Raw genomic sequence first — 21,953 nt, 5'->3', positions numbered from 1 at the left:
CCTTCAAACAGTTTACCCACAACATGTCACGGCTGTATGTGAGCAACAATAGTATACACAGTAAAAGAGCTACTGACCGGACCCAAACTAGGGAGGATAAAGGGTGACCCCTGTCCGACCCTCAAAGCTCTCCCTATGCTGCTAAAGCACATGCCCGGATCCAAATGGCGGAACGAGGCATGCCCACGTGCCTAAGACTGATGACCACTGTAACCCCTACAATAGTGGAAGGGGCACGGCCACCGGTGCCCTACCCAGTATATGGAGGGAACCGTGGCCACCTCAGATCCAGTCAGAAAATAATCAGGTACACAACAATGTCTGTACACTTAGCTGAAGGTGTTGCAGCCGCAGAGAAGACGGATCCAAGGACAGCTGGTAATATCCGGAGTGCTTGCTGCAGCAGAACACAGGTCCAGTGAACTGATAGCTACAAGTGAAGATACTAAAGCAAGAGCTACAACTGAAATGAGAACTATAATCCACGCGAGGAGGAGGGGTGATATAAAGAGAGGGAAATCAAACGCATGAGGAACAGCTGGGAGGAAGGAAACCAAAAGTAAACAGAGCAGTGAGAACTCCTCCCAGCTCTAGTAGTGACATCATCACAGGGGTGGAGAAACAGAGCTGTGAGAACCTCCCAAAGCTCTGATAGTGACAGTACCCCCCCCCTCTACGGGTGGACTCCGGACACCCAGGACCCACCTTCTCAGGATGAGCCCTATGAAATGCCCTGATGAGGCGAGTGGCTTTAATGTCCGACACCGGAACCCACATCCTCTCCTCAGGACCATAACCCTTCCAATGAACGAGGTACTGAAGAGAACCGCGGACAATGCGAGAGTCCACAATTCTACCTCTCTTTTTAAGATTACTCTGAATCTTTTGCCAAATGGTAGACAAAGACGAGGAAAATCTCTCCTCCTCAGGTAAACCAGAAAGAGCCCCTCCCGAGAATGTCCCAAACTGCGGATGGAACCCATATGCACCAAAGAATGGTGACTTATCAGAAGATTCCTGACGACGGTTGTTCAGAGCAAACTCAGCAAGAGGGAGAAATGAACACCAATCCTCCTGGTTCTCTGCCACAAAACAGCGCAAATATGTCTCCAGATTCTGATTGAGGCGCTCAGTCTGACCATTCGACTGCGGGTGAAAAGCAGAAGAGAAGGACAGCCGAACCTCCAGGCGAGAACAGAAAGCCTTCCAGAACCTGGACAGAAACTGCGTGCCTCTATCGGAAACAATATCAGAGGGAATGCCGTGCAATTTAACAATATGGTCGACAAAAGCTTGCGCCAACGTTTTAGCATTGGGTAAACCAAGGAAAGGTACGAAATGAGCCATCTTGCTAAAACGGTCCACCACCACCAGGATCACCGACTTCCCCGAGGAACGAGGAAGATCCGTGATAAAGTCCATGGACAGGTGTGTCCAAGGACGGGAAGGTATGGGTAACGGGAGAAGGGAACCTGAAGGCCATGAACGAGGGACCTTAGCGCGAGCGCACGTCTCACAAGCAGCCACAAAACCCTCCACCGACTTACGAAGAGCCGGCCACCAAAATCTCCGAGCAATGAGATCTACCGTGGCTCTACTCCCGGGGTGACCAGCAAGAACCGTATCATGATGCTCCTTAAAGAGTTTGTGACGTAGCTCAGGAGGCACGAACAACTTCCCAGAAGGACAGCGGGCAGGTGCCTCAGTCTGGGCAGCCTGGACCTCGGCCTCCAAATCGGAATATAGAGCAGAAACAACTACCCCCTCTGCCAAAATGGGACCCGGGTCCTCGGAGTTTCCTCCTCCCGGAAAACAGCGAGAGAGAGCATCAGCCTTCACATTTTTTATCCCAGGTCGGAATGTAACAACAAAATTGAATCTGGAGAAGAACAGAGACCATCTGGCCTGTCTCGGATTCATACGCCTGGCCGACTCCAAGTATGCCAGATTCTTATGGTCGGTAAAAACGGTGATAGGGTGCCTGGCCCCCTCCAACCAATGGCGCCATTCCTCGAAAGCCAACTTGATGGCCAACAACTCCCTATCTCCCACATCATAGTTTCTCTCTGCCGGGGAGAGTTTTTTTAGAGAAAAAGGCACAGGGTCGCCATTTGGCAGGAGAAGGGCCCTGGGACAAAACCGCACCCACACCCACCTCGGAAGCATCCACCTCAACAATAAAAGGTAAGGAAACATCGGGATGCACCAAGACGGGAGCAGACGCAAAACTCTCTTTAATCTTAGAAAAGGCTGCAAGCGCCTCCTCCGACCAAGAGGAAAAATCCGCCCCCTTTTTTGTCATGTCAGTGAGGGGTTTGACAACAGAGGAATAATTCAAAATGAACTTTCTGTAATAGTTCGCAAAACCCAGAAAGCGCATCAATGCCTTCTGATTCTCGGGAAGCTCCCACTCAGGTACAGCACGGACCTTCTCCGGATCCATGCGAAAACCAGAAGCAGAGAGGAGAAAACCCAGAAATTGAATCTCCGATACCATAAAAAGACATTTCTCCAGCTTGGCGTACAATTTATTTTCCCGCAGAATCTGCAGAACCTGAAAAAGATGATCCTGATGGGTCTGAACATCAGGGGAAAAAATCAAAATATCATCAAGATACACCAATACAAATTTCCCCATTAAATGGTAGAAAATACTGTTAACAAAATGCTGAAAGACGGCCGGAGCATTCATCAGGCCGAAAGGCATAACGAGATTCTCGAAATGCCCGTTAGGGGTATTAAAGGCCGTTTTCCATTCATCCCCCTCTCTGACCCTGACCAGGTTGTACGCGCCTCTCAAATCCAATTTGGAAAACACCTTGGCCCCAACAATTTGGTTGAAGAGGTCCGGGATCAGAGGAAGGGGATAGGGATCGCGAATCGTGATACGGTTCAGCTCCCTAAAATCTAGGCAAGGTCTCAGAGAGCCATCTTTTTTTTTAATAAAAACCCGCGGCCACAGGTGACTTTGAGGGACGAATATGCCCCTTCTCGAGACTCTCGGAGATATAAGTTCGCATTGCGATTCTTTCCGGTTGTGAGAGATTGTAGAGGCGTGCTTTTGGCAGCTTGGCGCCGGGAATGAGGTTAATGGGACAGTCAAACTCCCGGTGAGGAGGTAGCTCCTGAACACCAATCTCGGAAAACACGTCCGAGAAATCAGAGAGAAATGATGGCACAGTTTTAGTAGACACCTCTGCAAAAGTCGCTGTGAGACAATTCTCTCTACAAAAGTCACTCCACTCATTTATTTGCCTTCCTTACCAATCAATAGTGGGGTTATGTCTAGTGAGCCAGGGTAACCCCAAAACTAGAGGAGAAGGCAATCCATTAAGGACAAAACAAGATATATCCTCCACATGAGTGTCACCTACAGATAGCCGGATATTGTGAACAATGCCCTTCAGAGATCTCTGTGAGAGTGGAGCAGAGTCAATAGCAAAAACAGGTATATCCTTTTCTAATGTGCAAACCTGAAAACCATGCATGGCTACAAATTGAGTGTCAATAAGATTGACGGCCGCTCCACTATCGACAAAAATCTCACAAGAAATGACTTTGCTCTCTAGCGCCACCCTGGCAGACAGGAGAAAACGGGAACTGCAGGTCAGAGGAAAAGCATCAATTCCTACATCAACTTTGCCCAAAGTAGCAGATGAAGCAGAATTTGATGATTTACCTTTTGAGGTTTTTCTCTTATTATCGCTCTTAGTACAGTTCAAGAATCTCCTAGACGGACAAACATTTGCCAAATGACCTATGCCCCCACAACAAAAACACACCATACTCTGAGGACTAAATCCTCTTTTATCAGGGGCAAGTCGACCTAGCTGCATGGGCTCCTCCTCAGAGGGGAGCGAGACAGGATGAGGCCCCTGCACACTGAATGAGTCCGCACCACTGCCCCTAGACTGACAATGGCTGGACAGAGAGGTCTCGTTTCTTTCTCTTAGACGCCTGTCAAGGCGTACCGCCAATGACATGGCAGACTCTAAGGACGTTGGTCTCTCATGGAAAGCAAACGCATCTTTCAATCTCTCTGAGAGACCATGACAGAACTGACTCCGGAGTGCAGCATCATTCCAACCCGAATCAGCTGCCCATCTCCGAAATTCAGAACAATAAAGCTCCGCAGACAGTTTGTTCTGGCATAAAACACGTAAGTTAGATTCGGCCAGAGCAACACGATCCGGGTCATCATAAATCTGCCCCAGGGCCACAAAAAATCTTTCCACGGATCGAAGGGAGGGATCCCCTGATGGCAGCGAAAAAGCCAAAGTCTGAGCATTACCCCTGAGCAGGGAGATGACAATCCTCACCCTCTGCTCCTGATTACCAGAGGAGTGGGGACACAAGCAAAAATGGAGTTTGCATGCCTCTCTGAAGCGAACAAAATTCTCACTGCCCCCGGAGAACGTTTCCGGAAGTGAGACCTTTGGCTCGCAACAGACTCCATGAGCCGGAGCAGAGCCCAATGCTTGAAGCTGAGTCATAGATTGACGGAGATCCGCTACTTCCAAAGAAAGACCCTGCATGCGGTCAACCAGGCCAGAAAGCGGATCCATGTCAAAAAAGGACGGTTTTGGTGGATTATAATGTCACGGCTGTATGTGAGCAACAATAGTATACACAGTAAAAGAGCTACTGACCGGACCCAAACTAGGGAGGATAAAGGGTGACCCCTGTCCGACCCTCAAAGCTCTCCCTATGCTGCTAAAGCACATGCCCGGATCCAAATGGCGGAACGAGGCATGCCCACCTGCCTAAGACTGATGACCACTGTAACCCCTACAATAGTGGAAGGGGCACGGCCACCGGTGCCCTACTCAGTATATGGAGGGAACCGTGGCCACCTCAGATCCAGTCAGAAAATAATCAGGTACACAACAATGTCTGTACACTTAGCTGAAGGTGTTGCAGCCGCAGAGAAGACGGATCCAAGGACAGCTGGTAATATCCGGAGTGCTTGCTGCAGCAGAACACAGGTCCAGTGAACTGATAGCTACAAGTGAAGATACTAAAGCAAGAGCTACAACTGAAATGAGAACTATAATCCACGCCCTACAATAGGAGGAGGGGTGATATAAAGAGAGGGAAATCAAACGCATGAGGGACAGCTGGAAGGAAGGAAACCAAAAGTAAACAGAACAGTGAGAACTCCTCCCAGCTCTAGTAGTGACATCATCACAGGGGTGGAGAAACAGAGCTGTGAGAACGTCCCAAAGCTCTGGTAGTGACACAACAGATGTTAAACTTACCGGCCTATAATTTCTGTTCTTGCACCCTTTTTGAATATTGGCACCACATTGGCTATGCGCCAATCCTGTGGAACACTCCCTGTCAGTATAGAGTCTGTAAATATCAGAAATAAGGGTCTGGCTATGACATTACTTAATTCTCTTAGGATACGGGGTCTATGCCATCTGGCCCTGTCGATTTGTATATTTTAATCTTTTTAAGTTGCTGTTGTACTTCTTTCTGGGTCAGACAGGGCACTTTTAATGGGGAATTTACTTTTACATTCTGCATTTCATCTGACAGTTTATTTCCCTCAGTGAATACAGTGGAGAAAAAAATATTTAATAGCTTTGCTTTCTCCTTGTCGCTCTCTGCAACTCCCCCCTCATTGCTCTGTAGAGGGCCAACACCTTCAGATTTATACTTTTTACCTTTATATAATTGAAGAACATTTTAGGGTTAGTTTTGCTCTCTTTGGCAATTATTCTCTCGGTCTCTAGTTTGGCAGCTTTTATTTGTTTTTTACATATTCAATTTTTTTCCTTATAGTTTTTCATTGCTTCCTCGCTACCCTCCTGTTTTAGTCATTTAAATGCTTTCTTTTTGTCATTTATTGTCTTCTTTACAGTTCTATTTATCCACATCCTTTTATTCCCATAAGGTATGTACCTCTCACAATTAGATTTTAGGTTGCTTTTAAAAATATCCAATTTTGTGGCGACTTTGTCCCAGTTAGTTAGGCCTATGTCCTCTCTTAGTTGGCTAAAGTTTGCTTTTTTGAAGTTTGGGATTTTTTGTTCCTCCCTGTAGAAACGCTCGTTTGAAGGATAATTGGAAGGTTATTACTTTATGGTCACTATTTCCCAGGTGTCCCCCAACCTGCACGTCTGTTGTTCTGTCAGGCCTATTGGTTAATACTAAGTCCAGTATGGCCGTCCCTCTAGTCGGGTCCTGAACCAGTTGGGAAAGGTAATTGTCGTTGGTTATTGACAATAACCTGTTTCCTTTATAAGATGTACAGCTTTCAGTTTCCCAGTCTATATCTGGATAGTTGAAGTCCCCCATAATAACCACCTCATTATGATTTGCCGCCTTGTCTATCTCGTTTAGCATTAGATTTTCTGTGGACTCTGGTATATTAGGTGGTTTATAATAAACTCCTATTAGTAATTTATTATTATTTTTGCCTCCATGTATTTCTACCCACAGTGACTCCACATGTTCATGTCCCTCACTTATATCTTCTCGGACTGTGGGCTTTAGACAGGACTTTACATAAAGGCAGACCCCTCCCCCTCTCCGGTTATCCTTTCTAAACAGACTGTAACCTTGTACATTAACTGCCCAGTCATAGCTATCATCCAGCCATGTCTCAGTTATTCCAACTATATCATAGTCCTCCTCACACATCACTAATTCCAGTTCACCAGTTTTATTAGTCAGGCTTCTGGCATTAGTGTACATACAATTAAGAGGTTTATGTATATTCTTTACCCTACACCTTTCCTTCTGAACTGTTCTAGTCCCTCCTTCCATTCCTCCCCCAGTCCCACTACCTTGCCCCCAGTCTCTATCTGCACTATCTTCCCATCCTATAACGTAATTACCCTTCCCCCAGTCCATAGTTTAAACACTCCTCCAACCTTCTAGCCATCTTCTCCCCCAACACTGCTGCACCTTCCCCATTGAGGTGCATATTGGAACTTTGTCTTTGTTGGTCCCATTGGTGGGAAGTGGACAGAAGATGTGCACCTAATGCTGACTTCACTTTGATACATTATCATTATGATATCTTAAGACATTAAGAGATCATAAAACATCATCAGACATTTTTACATCACGCCCTTTACAAGTGAATACAATTCTCCTGAATATTGTACTCCTGGAAAACCTTTAAGCTTATCTGAAATAAACACATGCCCTAACAATGTAGTAAATAATTTCCAAATATATAATACCGTGACTGGATGCTATATTTTAGGATATTGGCGAAGACCTGATGCTCAAGGTCAGTTGGTTAATGTGTACGTTTGTGTAATGTATGTGCAGACATCATTTACCGTTGATATATTTTTGTCTTCAGAGACTTCAACACGTCAGTCCTACAGCTGCTTCCACCATGGAGATGTGACTGTGACATTCCACTGCTAATTGGAGTCATTTGTCACAGTTGGTTTACTGCACCTGATGTTATAGCTTTCCATACATTTGTACCATACTTTTCTACCCTGAGCCATTACATAATATAACATAACTTGTTCTTGAGGAGCATATAGGAAAGTAAGCTGAAGTCACATTTTTATGAAAAATCTAGATGGATCAGCTAATATGTGACTAACACATTATAAAAGCATATCATCATTATTACTTTCAAAGGTATCCAATGTGAAAGAAGTCATATACTGTAATTGTGCGCACTGCGCAGACTATCATGATTGCATGGTAAACCAGTATACCTAAACTGGCCATAACACTGCAGCATTGAAAGGGATGCTGCTTAGATAGAGTCTTCGGCACATAATGTGCCACCTAATTTGGTAACTACTGTACCTCATAGGGCCTTTGATTGTAGTAAAATGATTACATGGTTGGTTGTCCACAGAAGTGAGTAGCCCACAATACATGTAGTACATTTCTCTTAGTTTAATACCCGGGTATTCCCATCTCAAAAAATTGGGGCATATCACTAGGATATGCCCCCATTGTCTGAAAGGTGCGGGTCCCACCTCTGGAACCTGCACGTTCACTGAGAACGGAGCGAAAAAGGTGGTGGCCATAGGACCCTGGGTTTTCTGGGGTCCGGCCACCACCAAGCGCTCTCCCCATAGAAGTGAATGGCAGCGCACCGCGCTTGCACAGCCACCACTCCCATTCATTTTTATGGGGCGCTCGACTATTTTCAGCGGCTCCGTAGAAATGAATGGAGGGCGGCTGTGTTCTCGATGTAGGTGCAGGTCTCAGAGGTGGTACTTGCACCTATCAGACAATGGGGGCATATCCTAGAGATGGAAATACCCCTCTAAGAAAATACATAATGGTAACGGTACGGCATAAATCTGCACATTAGTTAAGCAGGGTAAATGTATAGCATGGTACATCTTCTGCCCAGTGATAACAACTGACCAGGGGTAAAGAAACTATACCTACAGTAATCAGGTGACCGACAGAAAGGCTTACATTCAGAAAAGGGTTGTCTTCAGGAGACAACCCTTTTAAGGGACCATGCAATTTATTTTTATTTTTTTCCAAAATGCTCCTGTACTTTCCAGTTCATCAGACCTCAGATCAGACCCCCAATGTTAATCAAACCTCAGCTGAAACCCTCAACATTAATCAGACCTCAACTCAGACCCCATCCAGACCCCCAGTATTAATCAGACCTCAGCTCAGACCCCCAATGTTAATCAGACCTCAGGTCAGACCCCCAATGTTAATCAGGCCTCAGATCAGACCCCCAATGTTAATCAGACCTTAGATCAGACAAAAAATAAAATCAACTCGCCTCTCCTGCTCTGGACTGCGCCGCCACTCGGGAGATCCAGCGCTCTTCCTGCCCCGCTGTGACATTGCACAGCGCGAGGTCACAAAGTCTACCTATGTCCTCACACTGTACGCGGGTCACACCGCAGCGTGCGGCGCTGGCAGTGAAGACCAGGGAGTGAGAGAACAGTACATACAGTCAGCACAAGGAGCCCTGTATTCATTACTTTCAGGCCCTACTTTAGTATTAGCCGTATAAGACACACTGCCATTTCCCCCCCACCCCCATATTTTTTTGGGGGGAAAGTGTGTCTTATAGTGCGAAAAGTACTGTACTTCAGCCCTGCTCCTATTGAAGTGAATGAGAACAGAGCTGCACTAACCAGCTCCGTCTACCGTACAGTGGACAGAGCTTTGTAGTTTCTGCGTTTTTGGGGTTTTGTTTTTTCCATTTTTAATATTCTTCACATTTACTTAGTTCCCTAAGGGGAGTTGACCTGTTTGATTGCTTGTACTGTACACGGTAATACTTCTGCAGTGGGTCTGAGAGGTACTCTCTGATACTCTGCTAATGTCTGAAACACAGAATGCCTTGGGGCCTTCAGAAGGCTCCCTGCTGACTTTGTAGCAACTTGGCACACCATGATTCTGTTTGCAGTGTTACATCCCATCCATTGTCACGTGCACCGGAGTGACTATTCACGGACCTTAGTGTTGATGTGTCCCCGAGTCGCACATGACCAACTGAGCTTCTGCGATCATGTGTCACTCAGGGACACGTCACCTCAGAGGCCACTGAATGGCTATAGTGGTGCACATGACCAAGGATGGGATGTCATATATCCAGTCCAAAGGCAAGCAGAAGGGGACCCTTGGTACTGGTGAATAGATGAGTGGGTGTCTTTATTTTAAACACATTCCAACCTTTAATTATTTTTGGCCTAGGGTCAGACAGCCTCTTTAACTTGCTGCTGGGCAGACATCTGCATTTTCTGTGGAGGCATCCATAGGCTCGGGCATTTAGGAGGGATGGGCAGGCGGATAACTACTAACATTGCAGGAGTCCCAAGTACTGTACATACTGGGCCTTCATGCCAGGGAACAGGCGCATAGCTATAGGGGGTGCAGAGGTAGCAGATGCTACCGGGCCCAGGAGCCTGAGGGGGCCAAAAGACCCTTGTGCCACATAAGAAGACACTGGTATTATAGAAAGTGAATGCAGGTCAATTTATACCTCTGGCTGGAGGGAAAGGGTTAGGTCAAGAATTTGGCATGGGGGGGGGATTAAAATGTTTGCCTCAGGCAGCCTGAAGGCCATGTGCTTCACTCCCCCTGGCCACAAAGCACTGAGGGATGGGGGGCCCAAGCTGAACTCTTGCACCAGGGCCCATGAGCTTTTAGCTACACCACTTCCAGGGAGCATGGGGGACAAAGGCCCCTTTGCCACATCAGAAGACATCAGTATTATAAATGCCATGTTATAGATTTTGCATTGGGCCCAGGAGCTTCAAGTTCTCATCTGCATAAGTGAAATATAATGGGGGCTGTTCTTCTCGGGTCATGTACATGGACATAGCTTGTGTACTGAGGTGAGTGCCACGGGTAGACAGCACATGGTATTCTGCTCCGGGCTTCATTCTGCTATCATTAGATGTGGTCATTTAAAATAATCATTTAAATCATGTAGAAACCATTCATATCTGTCCGTAAAAAATCCATGCAGCTTGAATTATTCTATTAAAAGGACTTATCCTGTTTTATCCTCTTTATAGACATGTAAGAAGATTTAAAATGTGCTTGTCCTAAAAGTGGCCATTTTTTTCCAGGTTTTCAATACAGGAAGTTGCATTTTCTTTCTCTTTTATTTTTTTTAAAGTGCAGAATCTATAAAATGTACAAACCTCTGGGCAAAAGGTAACAGAGGCAGTTAAAACAGGTCAGAGATGGATTTCGTCTGAGCCGACACAAATTCAATATTCTTTTACTGCAAGACGTTACTAATACAGACAAGTCAGACAAAATGTAATAGATGTGAAGAGCAGTAGTTGTCAGTGGTCAGGTGGCCAGAATACTAAATGTAACAGGAATTTGACACCAGCTAAAAAATGGGACAGCACATGGTCACAAGTCGCTGAGGCTATTAACACATCTGTTTTTTCATGGATCCATGTTTCGAGAAACTAAGTGGGGGAAACTTATCAAAACTGGTATAAAGAAAAACTGGTAAGGTTGCCCATAGCAACCAATCAGATTCCATCTTTCATTTTCCAAAGGAGCTGTGAAAAATGAAAGGTGAAATCTGATTGGGCAACTAAGCCAGTTTTCCTTTACACCAGTTTTGATAAATCTCCCCCAGTGTGTTTCCTATTCTGGTGCATTTTTGCAGATCAGGCTTGCCATGCAAGTATAGGAGTGAGAATAAAACGTAATAGGGCTGAAACGATTACTCGATTAAATCGAGTAATTTGACACAAAAAAATCCTCGATGAAAACTTTTGCATCAAGGATTCGTTTGTGTCATGTGACCACGGAGCAGAAGTGAAGCGCTTGCTATTACTTACCTCTCCGTGGTCACCCGCACCGCGCTGCACTTTCTTCCTGACACATGGTCAGGTCATAGTGGACGTAAGCGCGCACTATGACCCGACGCTGTGTAACGTCAGGACGACAGTGCAACGCGCAGAGAAGAAGATGGAGGAGCTGTGGAGCGGCGCATGGCTAGGAGGGGGAGATGGTGGCACTGAAGGGGCAAGCTGGTGGCACTGGGGGGCAGTTGGTGGCACTGGGGCAGCAAGCTGGTGGCACTGGGGGGCAGTTGGTGGCACTGGGGGGCAAGCTGGTGGCACTGGGGGGCTAGCTGGTGGCATTGGGGGGCAAGCTGGGGGCACTTGGGGGCAAGCTGGTGGCACTGGGGGCAAGCTGGTGGCACTGTAGAGCAAACTGATGGCACTGGGGGGAAGCTGGCATTGAAGGGGCAGCTGATGGCACTGGGGTGGCAGCTGATGGCACTGGGGGGCAGCTGGTGGCACTGGGGGGCACCTGGTGGCACTGGGGGGGCAATCTGGGGGCAGCTGGTGGAACTGGTGGGCAGTTGGTGGCACCGGGGGGCAAGCTGGTGGCACTGGGCAGCAGTTGGTGGCACTGGGGGACAAGCTGGTGGTACTGGGGGGCAGTTGGTGGCATTGGGGGGCAAGCTGGGGGCAGCTGGTGGAACTTGGGGGCAAGCTGGTGGCACTGGGGGGCAAGCTGGTGGCACTGTGGAGCAAACTGATGGCACTGGGGGGAAGCTGGCATTGAAGGGGCAGCTGATGGCACTGGGGTGGCAGCTGATGGCACTGGGGGGCAGCTGGTGGCACTGGGGGGCAGCTGGTGGCACTGGGGGGCAGCTGGTGGCACTGGGGGGCAAGCTGGTGGCACTGGGGGGGAAGCTGGTGACACTGGAGGGGGCAAGCTGATGGCACTGGGGGGGGGAAGCTGATGGCACTGGGGGCAAGCTGATGGAACTGGGGGGGTCACTGAGGGGACAGCTGATGGCTCTGAGGGGGTAGCTGATGGCACTGAGGGTGGCAGCTGGTGGCACTGAGGAAGCAGCTGATGGCACTGAGGGGGCAGCTGATGGCACTAGGGGGGCAGCTGATGGCACTGGTGTGGGGAAGAGCTGAAGGCACTGGGGGATAGTTGAGCTGATGGCACTGGTGAATGGTTTGGTAAACTCTGACGTCTACATTGATGGATTCCATGGATTTCTCTAGGTGCATCAATAGGAAGATTTCAAAGTAAGGGCTCATGCACGCGAAAGTATTTTGTTTCCTTGTCCGTTCCGTTTTTTTGCAGTCCGTATGAGTACCGTTCACTTCAATGGGGCCGCAAAAAAAACGGTAATTGGTCCGTGTGCATTCCTTTTCCGTATGTCCGTTCCACAAAAAAATAGAACATGTCCTAATATTGTTCGCATTAAGACAAGGATAGGACTGTTCTATTAGGGGCCGGTTGTTACGTTCCGCAAAATACTGAATGCACACGGACGTCATCCGTGTTTTGCGGCCTGTAAAATACATACGGTCGTGTACATGCATGGGCCCTAAGGAGGAGTTTATAGAAGACCTGTCACCTCTCCTGACACGTCTGTTTTTGCAACTCTTGAATCCCCCTTGCAATAACAATTCTGGAGCATCTATTCTTATGACTCTATGTTGTGTCGTTACTTCATTATTCCTGCTAGAAGTTATCAGTGAATTACTAACAGTTTGCAATGAAGGTCAAGTTGGGTGTTACCAATCAGCGCTGCCAGTGGCAGACTGTGCAGGGACAAATCCTAACTGGTAACACCCATCTGGACCTTCATTACAAACTGCCAATAATTCATTCATAACTTCTAGCAGGAATAATAAAGGGATTAGACAGCATAGAGTCATAAGAATAGATGATCCAGAATTATTATTACATGGCAAATGCAAGTCGTTTCTAAAATAGACATGTCAGGAGAGGTGACAGGTCCTTTTTAAGAAAAAAAAAATGTATATAGTGAGTGATGAACCATGAGAATGATGTGTAGATGGAGGCTCCTGGACTCTCAGGGTACTTCTTTATTCCTATGTAGTAAATGTCTGCTTTCCTGGAGGATCACGCGCTTCAATCCTGTGCTGATCATTGAAAATCTGCTCTCAGTTTTGCTATTTCCTGAAGCCAGAGCGTCCATTATACAGCTTTAAGCTTTTGTCATAGTCGTTTAGTTTATTCAGATCTAAATGTTCTGCAGCAAGGAAATGAGTCCCACATGGAGCCGCTGTTTACAAATGGCATCACTTATTAATGTCTATATTGCTGGAGGAAGTTGTCCTATTTCTGGTAAGAATATAGCTTGGGATTTTGTTCTGCGGCGTGTGCCAGTGATCGCTGTGTCAGGCTCTGTCCATGGGGGGAAGCTATATATAACCGACACTAGGATGTGTGATATCGCTATATTACTTGCTATTTCGGTGCTCAGATTTATCAGGTAGGTGAGAGACTATGTTCTCTGGTCCATATTTACGGAGAACTTTCAACACCGATTCTAACGAAATATGATTTCATTTACAGGATGCAAGAAAATTGTGTTGAGTTTTTCTTAAAGGGAACCTCTCAGCAGATCAGGCTGACTTCATAGGACAAGAATCTGTAGAAATTCCTATTAAAGCTGAATAAATGGATGTATTTGTACACAGTAAATGACCCCTTTATGACGTGTGGGTCACATCCCCCACCCTTAGGCCACTTTCACACATTCAGCATACCTCCCAAATGTCCCTCTTTTGGGGCAACAGTCCCTAATTCCTCTGCCCCTATTTGCTCCTTACATGTCCCTCTTTTTGACCTGGGAAATAAACTGCCTGGGTCCTACCTGTATATTAGACCCCACCTTATATATATTTTCATTATTTTTTGCAATTTTGACTTTAATGAAATTGGATAATTTTGTCTAATATCAGATGATTTTTGTGTTAAAATTTAAAGGGATATTCCATGGCAAGATGTGGAGAGCTGCACATCCACAAAAAAGCCCAGAACTAATGCCTACCTTACAGATCCCCAGGGGCGTAGCTAAAGGGGAAGCGGCTGCTTTGGAGCCCGAACTCTGAAGGGGCCTCCCCAGGAGGGGGACTAAAATATTTTATTGTCAGGGCCCCCACCAACAGTATTATACAGTGACATTATATACAGTGACACTGTAGGAAACAGACAGAGCAGCTGATGGACCTAGTCTCAGAGGGCGAACTTGACTAACCACAGGAGTGGGGGTTGCACAGGACGAGGAGGTTGCGAAGAGTTGCTGGGGATGCAGTTCAACAATTTGTCAGTTCTTGTTACACCACTGCCGATCCCCACACTGCTGCCGTTCTGATGGTGCCGGGTCCCCACTGCACCCCACTTCTTGCTAACATGGCGGGAAATGGCTGGCTGCCTTCATGACCTGGCTCAGCCAGTGATTGGATCTTTCACATAATGAGCCATAAGTGCCCCTCTTTTACTGTCCAAAAAGTTGGGTGGTATAAGTCAGTGTTTGATCAGTGATTTCCATCAGTGATTGTGAGACAGAAACAGGTGTTGGTCAAAAACACAGGTGCAGATCTTTCCATTATACCTTATCAGAGTGTAGCCTCCACTCCTGGTTTTGGCTCGCAATCCTTGATGGAAATCACTGACCAAACACTGGCTGTGAGAAAGCAGCCTAACTTCTGACCCTGTATCAGTGGAGTCAAGACTTCATGGGCGAAGAGTGTCTTGTTCCTCTTCTAGGCTTTCCTTATTTAAAAGGAATCCGACGTGGAAATCTGCTGGGCCCGGCTGTCTGTTATCACAGGGCAGAGCTTGTCATGGCTAGTTATACCTATCCCCTGTAGTGGCACATATATAGTGGCAAATGGACAAACGTAATGCCCGGATGGGCCGGGTCCACCAAAGGGGAAGCCTTCTGTAAGGGGCAGGTGGTTGTCAGTGTATGACATGCTGTATTAACCCAAAAGTGACAACCAATATGGCTACACTTTCTGTTTCTTCCATCCTATAATGGGAGCATATATAATGTATAATTCTATATAGCACTCATTTAAATCCAACTATCACCTACAGTGTGTTGAGATTACGTGGATCTCCATCTATTCTCCCACAGGATAACCAGACTGCACTTTTAAAGAGAATCTATCTTGGAGACTTGTTAAAGTTATTACATCTATTCACGTGAGAACTGTTTATAGTAGGTGCTATGGCACCCTGTAGATTACTGTTATTAGGGCATAGATAAGATGCCCTACGTCCAAGAGGTCTACCTACAGTTCATCAATGTCATCATTAGAGCCTCCTTACCCAGAATTTAGTCAAATTACTAAATCATTATTAGGGAATAATATGGCTTGAAGGGGTTTATCCCATCTGGACTATGACATAGCCACAGAATATGTCATAAATGTCCGAGAGTTGCAGGTTCCACCTCTGTCTCAAGAATGGGACCCTATCTTGTGCCGCCGTGAATGGGAAGCACTTCTAAAAAAAATAACTAAATGCACTTACTTTGCTATTTTCAGAACGCCTGTAGAAATGATTGGACATCACTACACATGCAAGACCACCTCTCTATTCTCAGCAACGCAAGAAGGGGCACCATTCCTGAGATAGGAGCAGGTCCCAGAGCATTTAAGGAGTATTTTGTGGATATTCCATATATGTCCAGATAACCCGTTAACACTGTGAACATAAACTTCTTTTAATCTATCTGTCACAATATATTTATCAATCTCTGTGTCCATCTCATATCTATCTATCTATCTATCTATCTACATGCACAGCTGGTGTACATTTTGTACTTGCTGTGTATGTAGCATTACTATATTTTCAGCTAATTATGTTCCTGTTCGCACTTGTTAGGGAACCCAGACTTTGTTTTGAGATATTAAATTAAGCATCCCAGTAATTACACTCTGAATCCTTTAGTCATGATGAGGCTATGGGTGTCATTGCCAATCAAGTATTTTATGATGATGAATAATACATTTTGTAGTACAGTGACGGGGCAGACAAGCTTCTTTTGTATTGGGAGGTTTTTTTGTAAGCTAATGCTGTCATTTCTGTACATTGTGAGTTGGAAGAAAAAGTTTTCCTTCATATTGAACGGCACAGTTTGTACTAAACTGTGACGGCTAAACGAATACTTGTTAAGTGGTCTTATGGCACCCTGTAGGATTGTTCCCTATTGGTGTGCTATTACTTTGTGGAACGTTTCATGGTTCATGAAATATCAGCGTTTTTTTTTGTGGCGAAATTGGTCCCATAGGAATGAATGGCAGAATGTTCAAGACTAGAGTGGGAGCTGACAAAAGCTAGAGTGTGAGCTGAAAAATCAGGACATGATTTCTAAACTGCCACCACTCCTTCATTTTCAAGCCCACCTACACAAATCTTATATCAAAACGTTCAGCTATCCCTGCTGCCACTAAAAATGGCTAAGCCATAGTCCTGATAGTTTTCACAATATGACCATTTGTTTGCAACTCACGCCGCCCACTGACATTCATTGAAACTCCACTCTAGCCACCTCAAATTTGAAGGGCAATTTCTGAACTGCGACTGTGCCTTCATTTTTAATATTTCGGAGACATACTATGCATCAAAATGCAGGTCTAGGTCTTGTGATTCTCACAATATAAAGCTCTTCGCTGTAGTTATTTATACTTTTTAAACTACAATCGTTTGAAGATGGCAACCGCCAGTGAAGTGAGCAATTTGGAGCAGTTTGGACAGCTCAGAAGCTGGCTTACATGTAGAACTGGCGCTGGATGCCCCAAAGTTATGGAGAGGCCAGCAGTTTAGGGCTTTATTAAGACCGGCGTCTAAAACGCCGGTCCTAATAAATGTGCCCCTATGTATTTAACGTGTTATATGTCAAGTCAAAGTCTGCTCTATCTGCATGTTGCCCATAGGCTCTGTTGTTAAAAAGAAAACATATATCACATTGTGTACAATTTTTACTGGATGCCTCTGTATGGGACAGTCTTCTGCACTATTCTGTACAGCCAAGAACAAATATACCAACGTTTACTGGCTGAACACAGGTCAAAATGACTACCTTAGGCCTCTGTCGAGTAAATGGGAGCCTATAGATACAGTTGACGGGGGAGCTTTCCTGGCCCATACGGCAAACCTGCACTGCTGTGTAAAAGTAGCCTAATCAAATGTGTCAAATCCATATTTATTATTAAAAAGGGGCTCTCCGGGACTAGAAAATATACAGTATGTACGTGGCGTCACAGCTCATCCCCATTCACTTCAGTGAAGCTGATCTGCAAAACCAGACACAACCCATAGACAGTTGTAGGGCTGTTTTTGGAATAAAGCAGCCATGTTTTTTTTCTAATCCTGGACAACCCCTGTAGGGCTCATTCAGACAAATGTATTGTAAGGGCACCGTGCCCATGCTGTGGACCGCAAATAGCGGTCCACAATGCACGGGCACCAGCCATGTGCACTCTGTGATGCGGATGCTCACCCATTGACTTGAATAGGTCCGAGATCCGCAAGATAAGGCAAAAGATAAGACATGTCCTATCTTTTGCGGTGAGGAGGCACAGACCCAAAAGCCCATGGAAGCACTTTGTAGTGCGGTCCGCAATACGGGCATGGAGCCCTTTACGGTCGTGTGAATGGGGCCTTAATCTGTGATGTATTAATGTCTATTAGAAATAAAATAATAAAATAAAATCAGATACTTGTATATGAGGTAAGCCATATTGTTGGATATTTGATATCAACCTGATGCTGCCACTGCAATAAAATTCCATGCCATAATCCTGGAGAATAATCTGGGGGATTTTATGAGATTTCAGACATTGATTAGATATTCCAATTGTTGTCCTGTTCCGGGAATATACTTTCTGGTCTATTTCCACTTGACCAAAGCATGCGGTTCAAAAAGTGAATTTTTGTGGAGACGTTCCCATTTTCTTTGAATACAGGTTGAATTGATAGCATGTGGTATATTTATTCACATCTCAGATTTTTTTTCATGAATTCTAAAAGCTGTAATCATATTGTTTGTTTGAGATGAAGAATGTGCTGTAGGAACTCTTTGGTCTTCTTTATTAGCCCTATAGGAGAGCAGACCTTTCTCTGATGTATTTGGGTCACAGAATGGCTTAGTATCTTCAGTATCCTAGTGTCAGCTGTTCTTCAGTAGTCCTGGACCAGTCATAAAAGTAATTGGGGCTAAACACGCTGGTGAACATCAACTAGTCCCCTAGAATTCCTGGACATACCACCAGTTCTAAGAATTAAGTCCAGACCTTTAACTTATCATTACAGCATTTGCCAATATTAGTTACGTCAGAGTGCAAAACTGTGATTTATAAATTACCTCTGTTTTTGAAAATGTCCTTCTATCAAAAAAGAAATCTGAAGAAACATTCTTACAAGGTTTAAATACATATTCGGTCACTGTAATATTATACACCCTGTACAGAATTATTAGGCAAATGAGTATTTTGACCACATCATCCACTTTATGCATGTTGTCTTACTCCAAGCTGTATAGGCTCGAAAGCCTACTATCAATTAAGCATATTAGGTGATGTGCATCTCTGTAATGAGAAGGGGTGTGGTCTAATGACATCAACACCCTATATCAGGTGTGCATAATTATTAGGCAACTTCCTTTCCTTTGGCAAAATGGGTCAAAAGAAGGACTTGACAGGCTCAGAAAAGTCAAAAATAGTGAGATATCTTGCAGAGGGATGCAGCACTCTTAAAATTGCAAAGCTTCTGAAGCGTGATCATCGAACAATCAAGCGTTTCATTCAAAATAGTCAACAGGGTCGCAAGAAGCGTGTGGAAAAACCAAGGCGCAAAATAACTGCCCATGAACTGAGAAAAGTCAAGCGTGCAGCTGCCAAGATGCCACTTGCCACCAGTTTGGCCATATTTCAGAGCTGCAACATCACTGGAGTGCCCAAAAGCACAAGGTGTGCAATACTCAGAGACATGGCCAAGGTAAGAAAGGCTGAAAGACGACCACCACTGAACAAGACACACAAGCTGAAACGTCAAGACTGGGCCAAGAAATATCTCAAGACTCATTTTTCTAAGGTTTTATGGACTGATGAAATGAGAGTGAGTCTTGATGGGCCAGATGGATGGGCCCGTGGCTGGATTGGTAAAGGGCAGAGAGCTCCAGTCCGACTCAGACGCCAGCAAGGTGGAGGTGGAGTACTGGTTTGGGCTGGTATCATCAAAGATGAGCTTGTGGGGCCTTTTCGGGATGAGGATGGAGTCAAGCTCAACTCCCAGTCCTACTGCCAGTTTCTGGAAGACACCTTCTTCAAGCAGTGGTACAGGAAGAAGTCTGCATCCTTCAAGAAAAACATGATTTTCATGCAGGACAATGCTCCATCACACGCGTCCAAGTACTCCAGAGCGTGGCTGGCAAGAAAGGGTATAAAAGAAGAAAATCTAATGACATGGCCTCCTTGTTCACCTGATCTGAACGCCATTGAGAACCTGTGGTCCATCATCAAATGTGAGATTTACAAGGAGGGAAAACAGTACACCTCTCTGAACAGTGTCTGGGAGGCTGTGGTTGCTGCTGCACGCAATGTTGATGGTGAACAGATCAAAACACTGACAGAATCCATGGATGGCAGGCTTTTGAGTGTCCTTGCAAAGAAAGGTGGCTATATTGGTCACTGATTTGTTTTTGTTTTGTTTTTGAATGTCAGAAATGTATATTTGTGAATGTTGAGATGTTATATTGGTTTCACTGGTAAAAATAAATAATTGAAATGGGTATATATTTGTTTTTTGTTAAGTTGCCTAATAATTATGCACAGTAATAGTCACCTGCACACACAGATATCCCCCTAAAATAGCTAAAACTAAAAACAAACTAAAAACTACTTCCAAAAATATTCAGCTTTGATATTAATGAGTTTTTTGGGTTCATTGAGAACATGGTTGTTGTTCAATAATAAAATTAATCCTCAAAAATACAACTTGCCTAATAATTCTGCACTCCCTGTATTATTAAGGCTTTATTCACACTGCATTTAGGGTCCTCCACTTAAAGGGGTAGTTCCTTTGAAGGCATCTCGCTAGGACATGCCATCGATGTCAGATAGGTGCAGGTCCCACCTGTGGGATCCAATTCTTTTTCCAGAATGGGTCTTCCAAAGTGAAAGAGAGCTCAACACACATGCTCAGCCACCCTCCATTCATTGCGATGTGAGTTCAGAAAATAGCCGAATACTGGCTTGGCTATTTCTGGCAGACCCATTGCGGTGAAAGGAGAGGTGGCGGCGATATGCCACCAATGTCTAAGATGGAATACCCCTTTAATGCCTGTGACAGATGCCATAGCATGCGTTCCTGCATAACATTGGATACAATAGTTGTAGTTTACTTCTATCCTTTTTTGCGGGGCCACGGAGCAGAAGTGTGGATGCCATCCGCATCTTTTGCAGCATCATTGAAGTGAATGGGTCCGCATCCGTTGCGCAAAATTCATAAACTTCTAGAGGGAATGGTGAAAGAATGGCACAACATAAGAGCCTTAAAGGCGTTGCCCAGGTTCAGAGCTGAACCTGGACATACCCATAATCTCACCCAGGCAGCCCCCCCTGACATGAATATCAGAGCAGTTCATGCTCTGATGCTCTATCTTGCCCTGCGCAGGATCGCGCAGGGCAAGGGCTTTTTTATTTACTATAACACACTGCAGGGCGAAAGCTTCCGCCCAACAGTGTGTTCGGTGAGGTCAGCGGCTCTGATGGGCGGGCTTTAGCGCTGCCCTGGCTGTTTTACAGGCTAGGGCAGCGCTAAAGCCCGCCTATCTGTGCCGGTGACGTCACCGGGCTCACTGCTTGGTGGAAGGAGAGCCTGGCAGCCCGAAGGAGAGCCTGGTTCGTTACCGGAACTCCACAAAATGCCTTTGCCCTGGAGATTCAGAGCAGGGCACAGGAGAGCATTGAAACATGAACTGCTCCGATGCTCTTGTCAGGGGGCTGCCTGGGTGAAAATATGGGTATGTCCGGGTTTAGCTCTGAACCTGGACAACCCCTTTAAGAATAGATGCTCCAGAATTGGTATTACATAGGGAATGCAAGTAATTGCTAAAACAGACATGTCAGGAGAGGTGATAGGTAAAGTGAATAGCTCTGCTGAGGGATACATCAGGAGCTTTAAAGTATCACCCCAGCAGCAAGCGGAGGGCTAAAATGTGATGTCATCTAAGAAATGTTCTTAATGGAACCCTTGACCTCTGATGTATGATTTATCGTAAAGGTTACGTAATAATTTAGAAGGAATCTATGGAGAGGGATCACATTGTATTCCTAACCAAATCGATAACCTTTTTTCTTTTCTTTATTCCCTGTTTTAGGCATGCCGCGATTTCTTGGAATTAGCAGAATCCCATAGTCGTAAATGGCATCGTGCTTTGCAGTATGAGCGTGAGCAGCGAGTTCGTTTGGAAGAGACTATCGAGCAACTAGCAAAACAGCATAATAGCCTTGAAAGAGCCTGCCGAGGAGCCCCTGGTCTGTCTTCTAACTCTACAGGAAATCCCAGTGCTGTAAAAGGTACATTTCTGTAAAAGGTAAAAAAATATAATCACAGCTGTTGTCTGGACATAGCTGCTCAGCAGAGCAAACCCGTGAAAAATTCCGATAAGAAACTGGAGAAAGGAATATTAAAAACACAAAATTTACCTAAAATTT

At 45.4% G+C, this 21,953-nt stretch overlaps 1 protein-coding gene across 4 annotated transcripts in view; it reads left to right on the top strand.

Annotated features, from left to right (window-relative positions):
• Positions 1-21,953, top strand: part of OSBP2 (oxysterol binding protein 2) — a 299,539-nt gene that overhangs the window by 201,291 nt on the left and 76,295 nt on the right. For all 4 annotated transcript variants that reach the window (XM_040415995.1, XM_040415996.1, XM_040415997.1 and 1 more), the window contains one exon: positions 21,617-21,815. In XM_040415995.1, the coding sequence (XP_040271929.1) occupies positions 21,617-21,815 (199 nt within the window). The remainder of the gene's footprint in view (positions 1-21,616; positions 21,816-21,953) is intronic.

Source organism: Bufo bufo, chromosome 2 (assembly GCF_905171765.1).
Source record: "Bufo bufo chromosome 2, aBufBuf1.1, whole genome shotgun sequence".
Classification (NCBI taxonomy): domain Eukaryota; kingdom Metazoa; phylum Chordata; class Amphibia; order Anura; family Bufonidae; genus Bufo; species Bufo bufo.
This window is presented reverse-complemented; position numbering and strand designations above follow the sequence as displayed.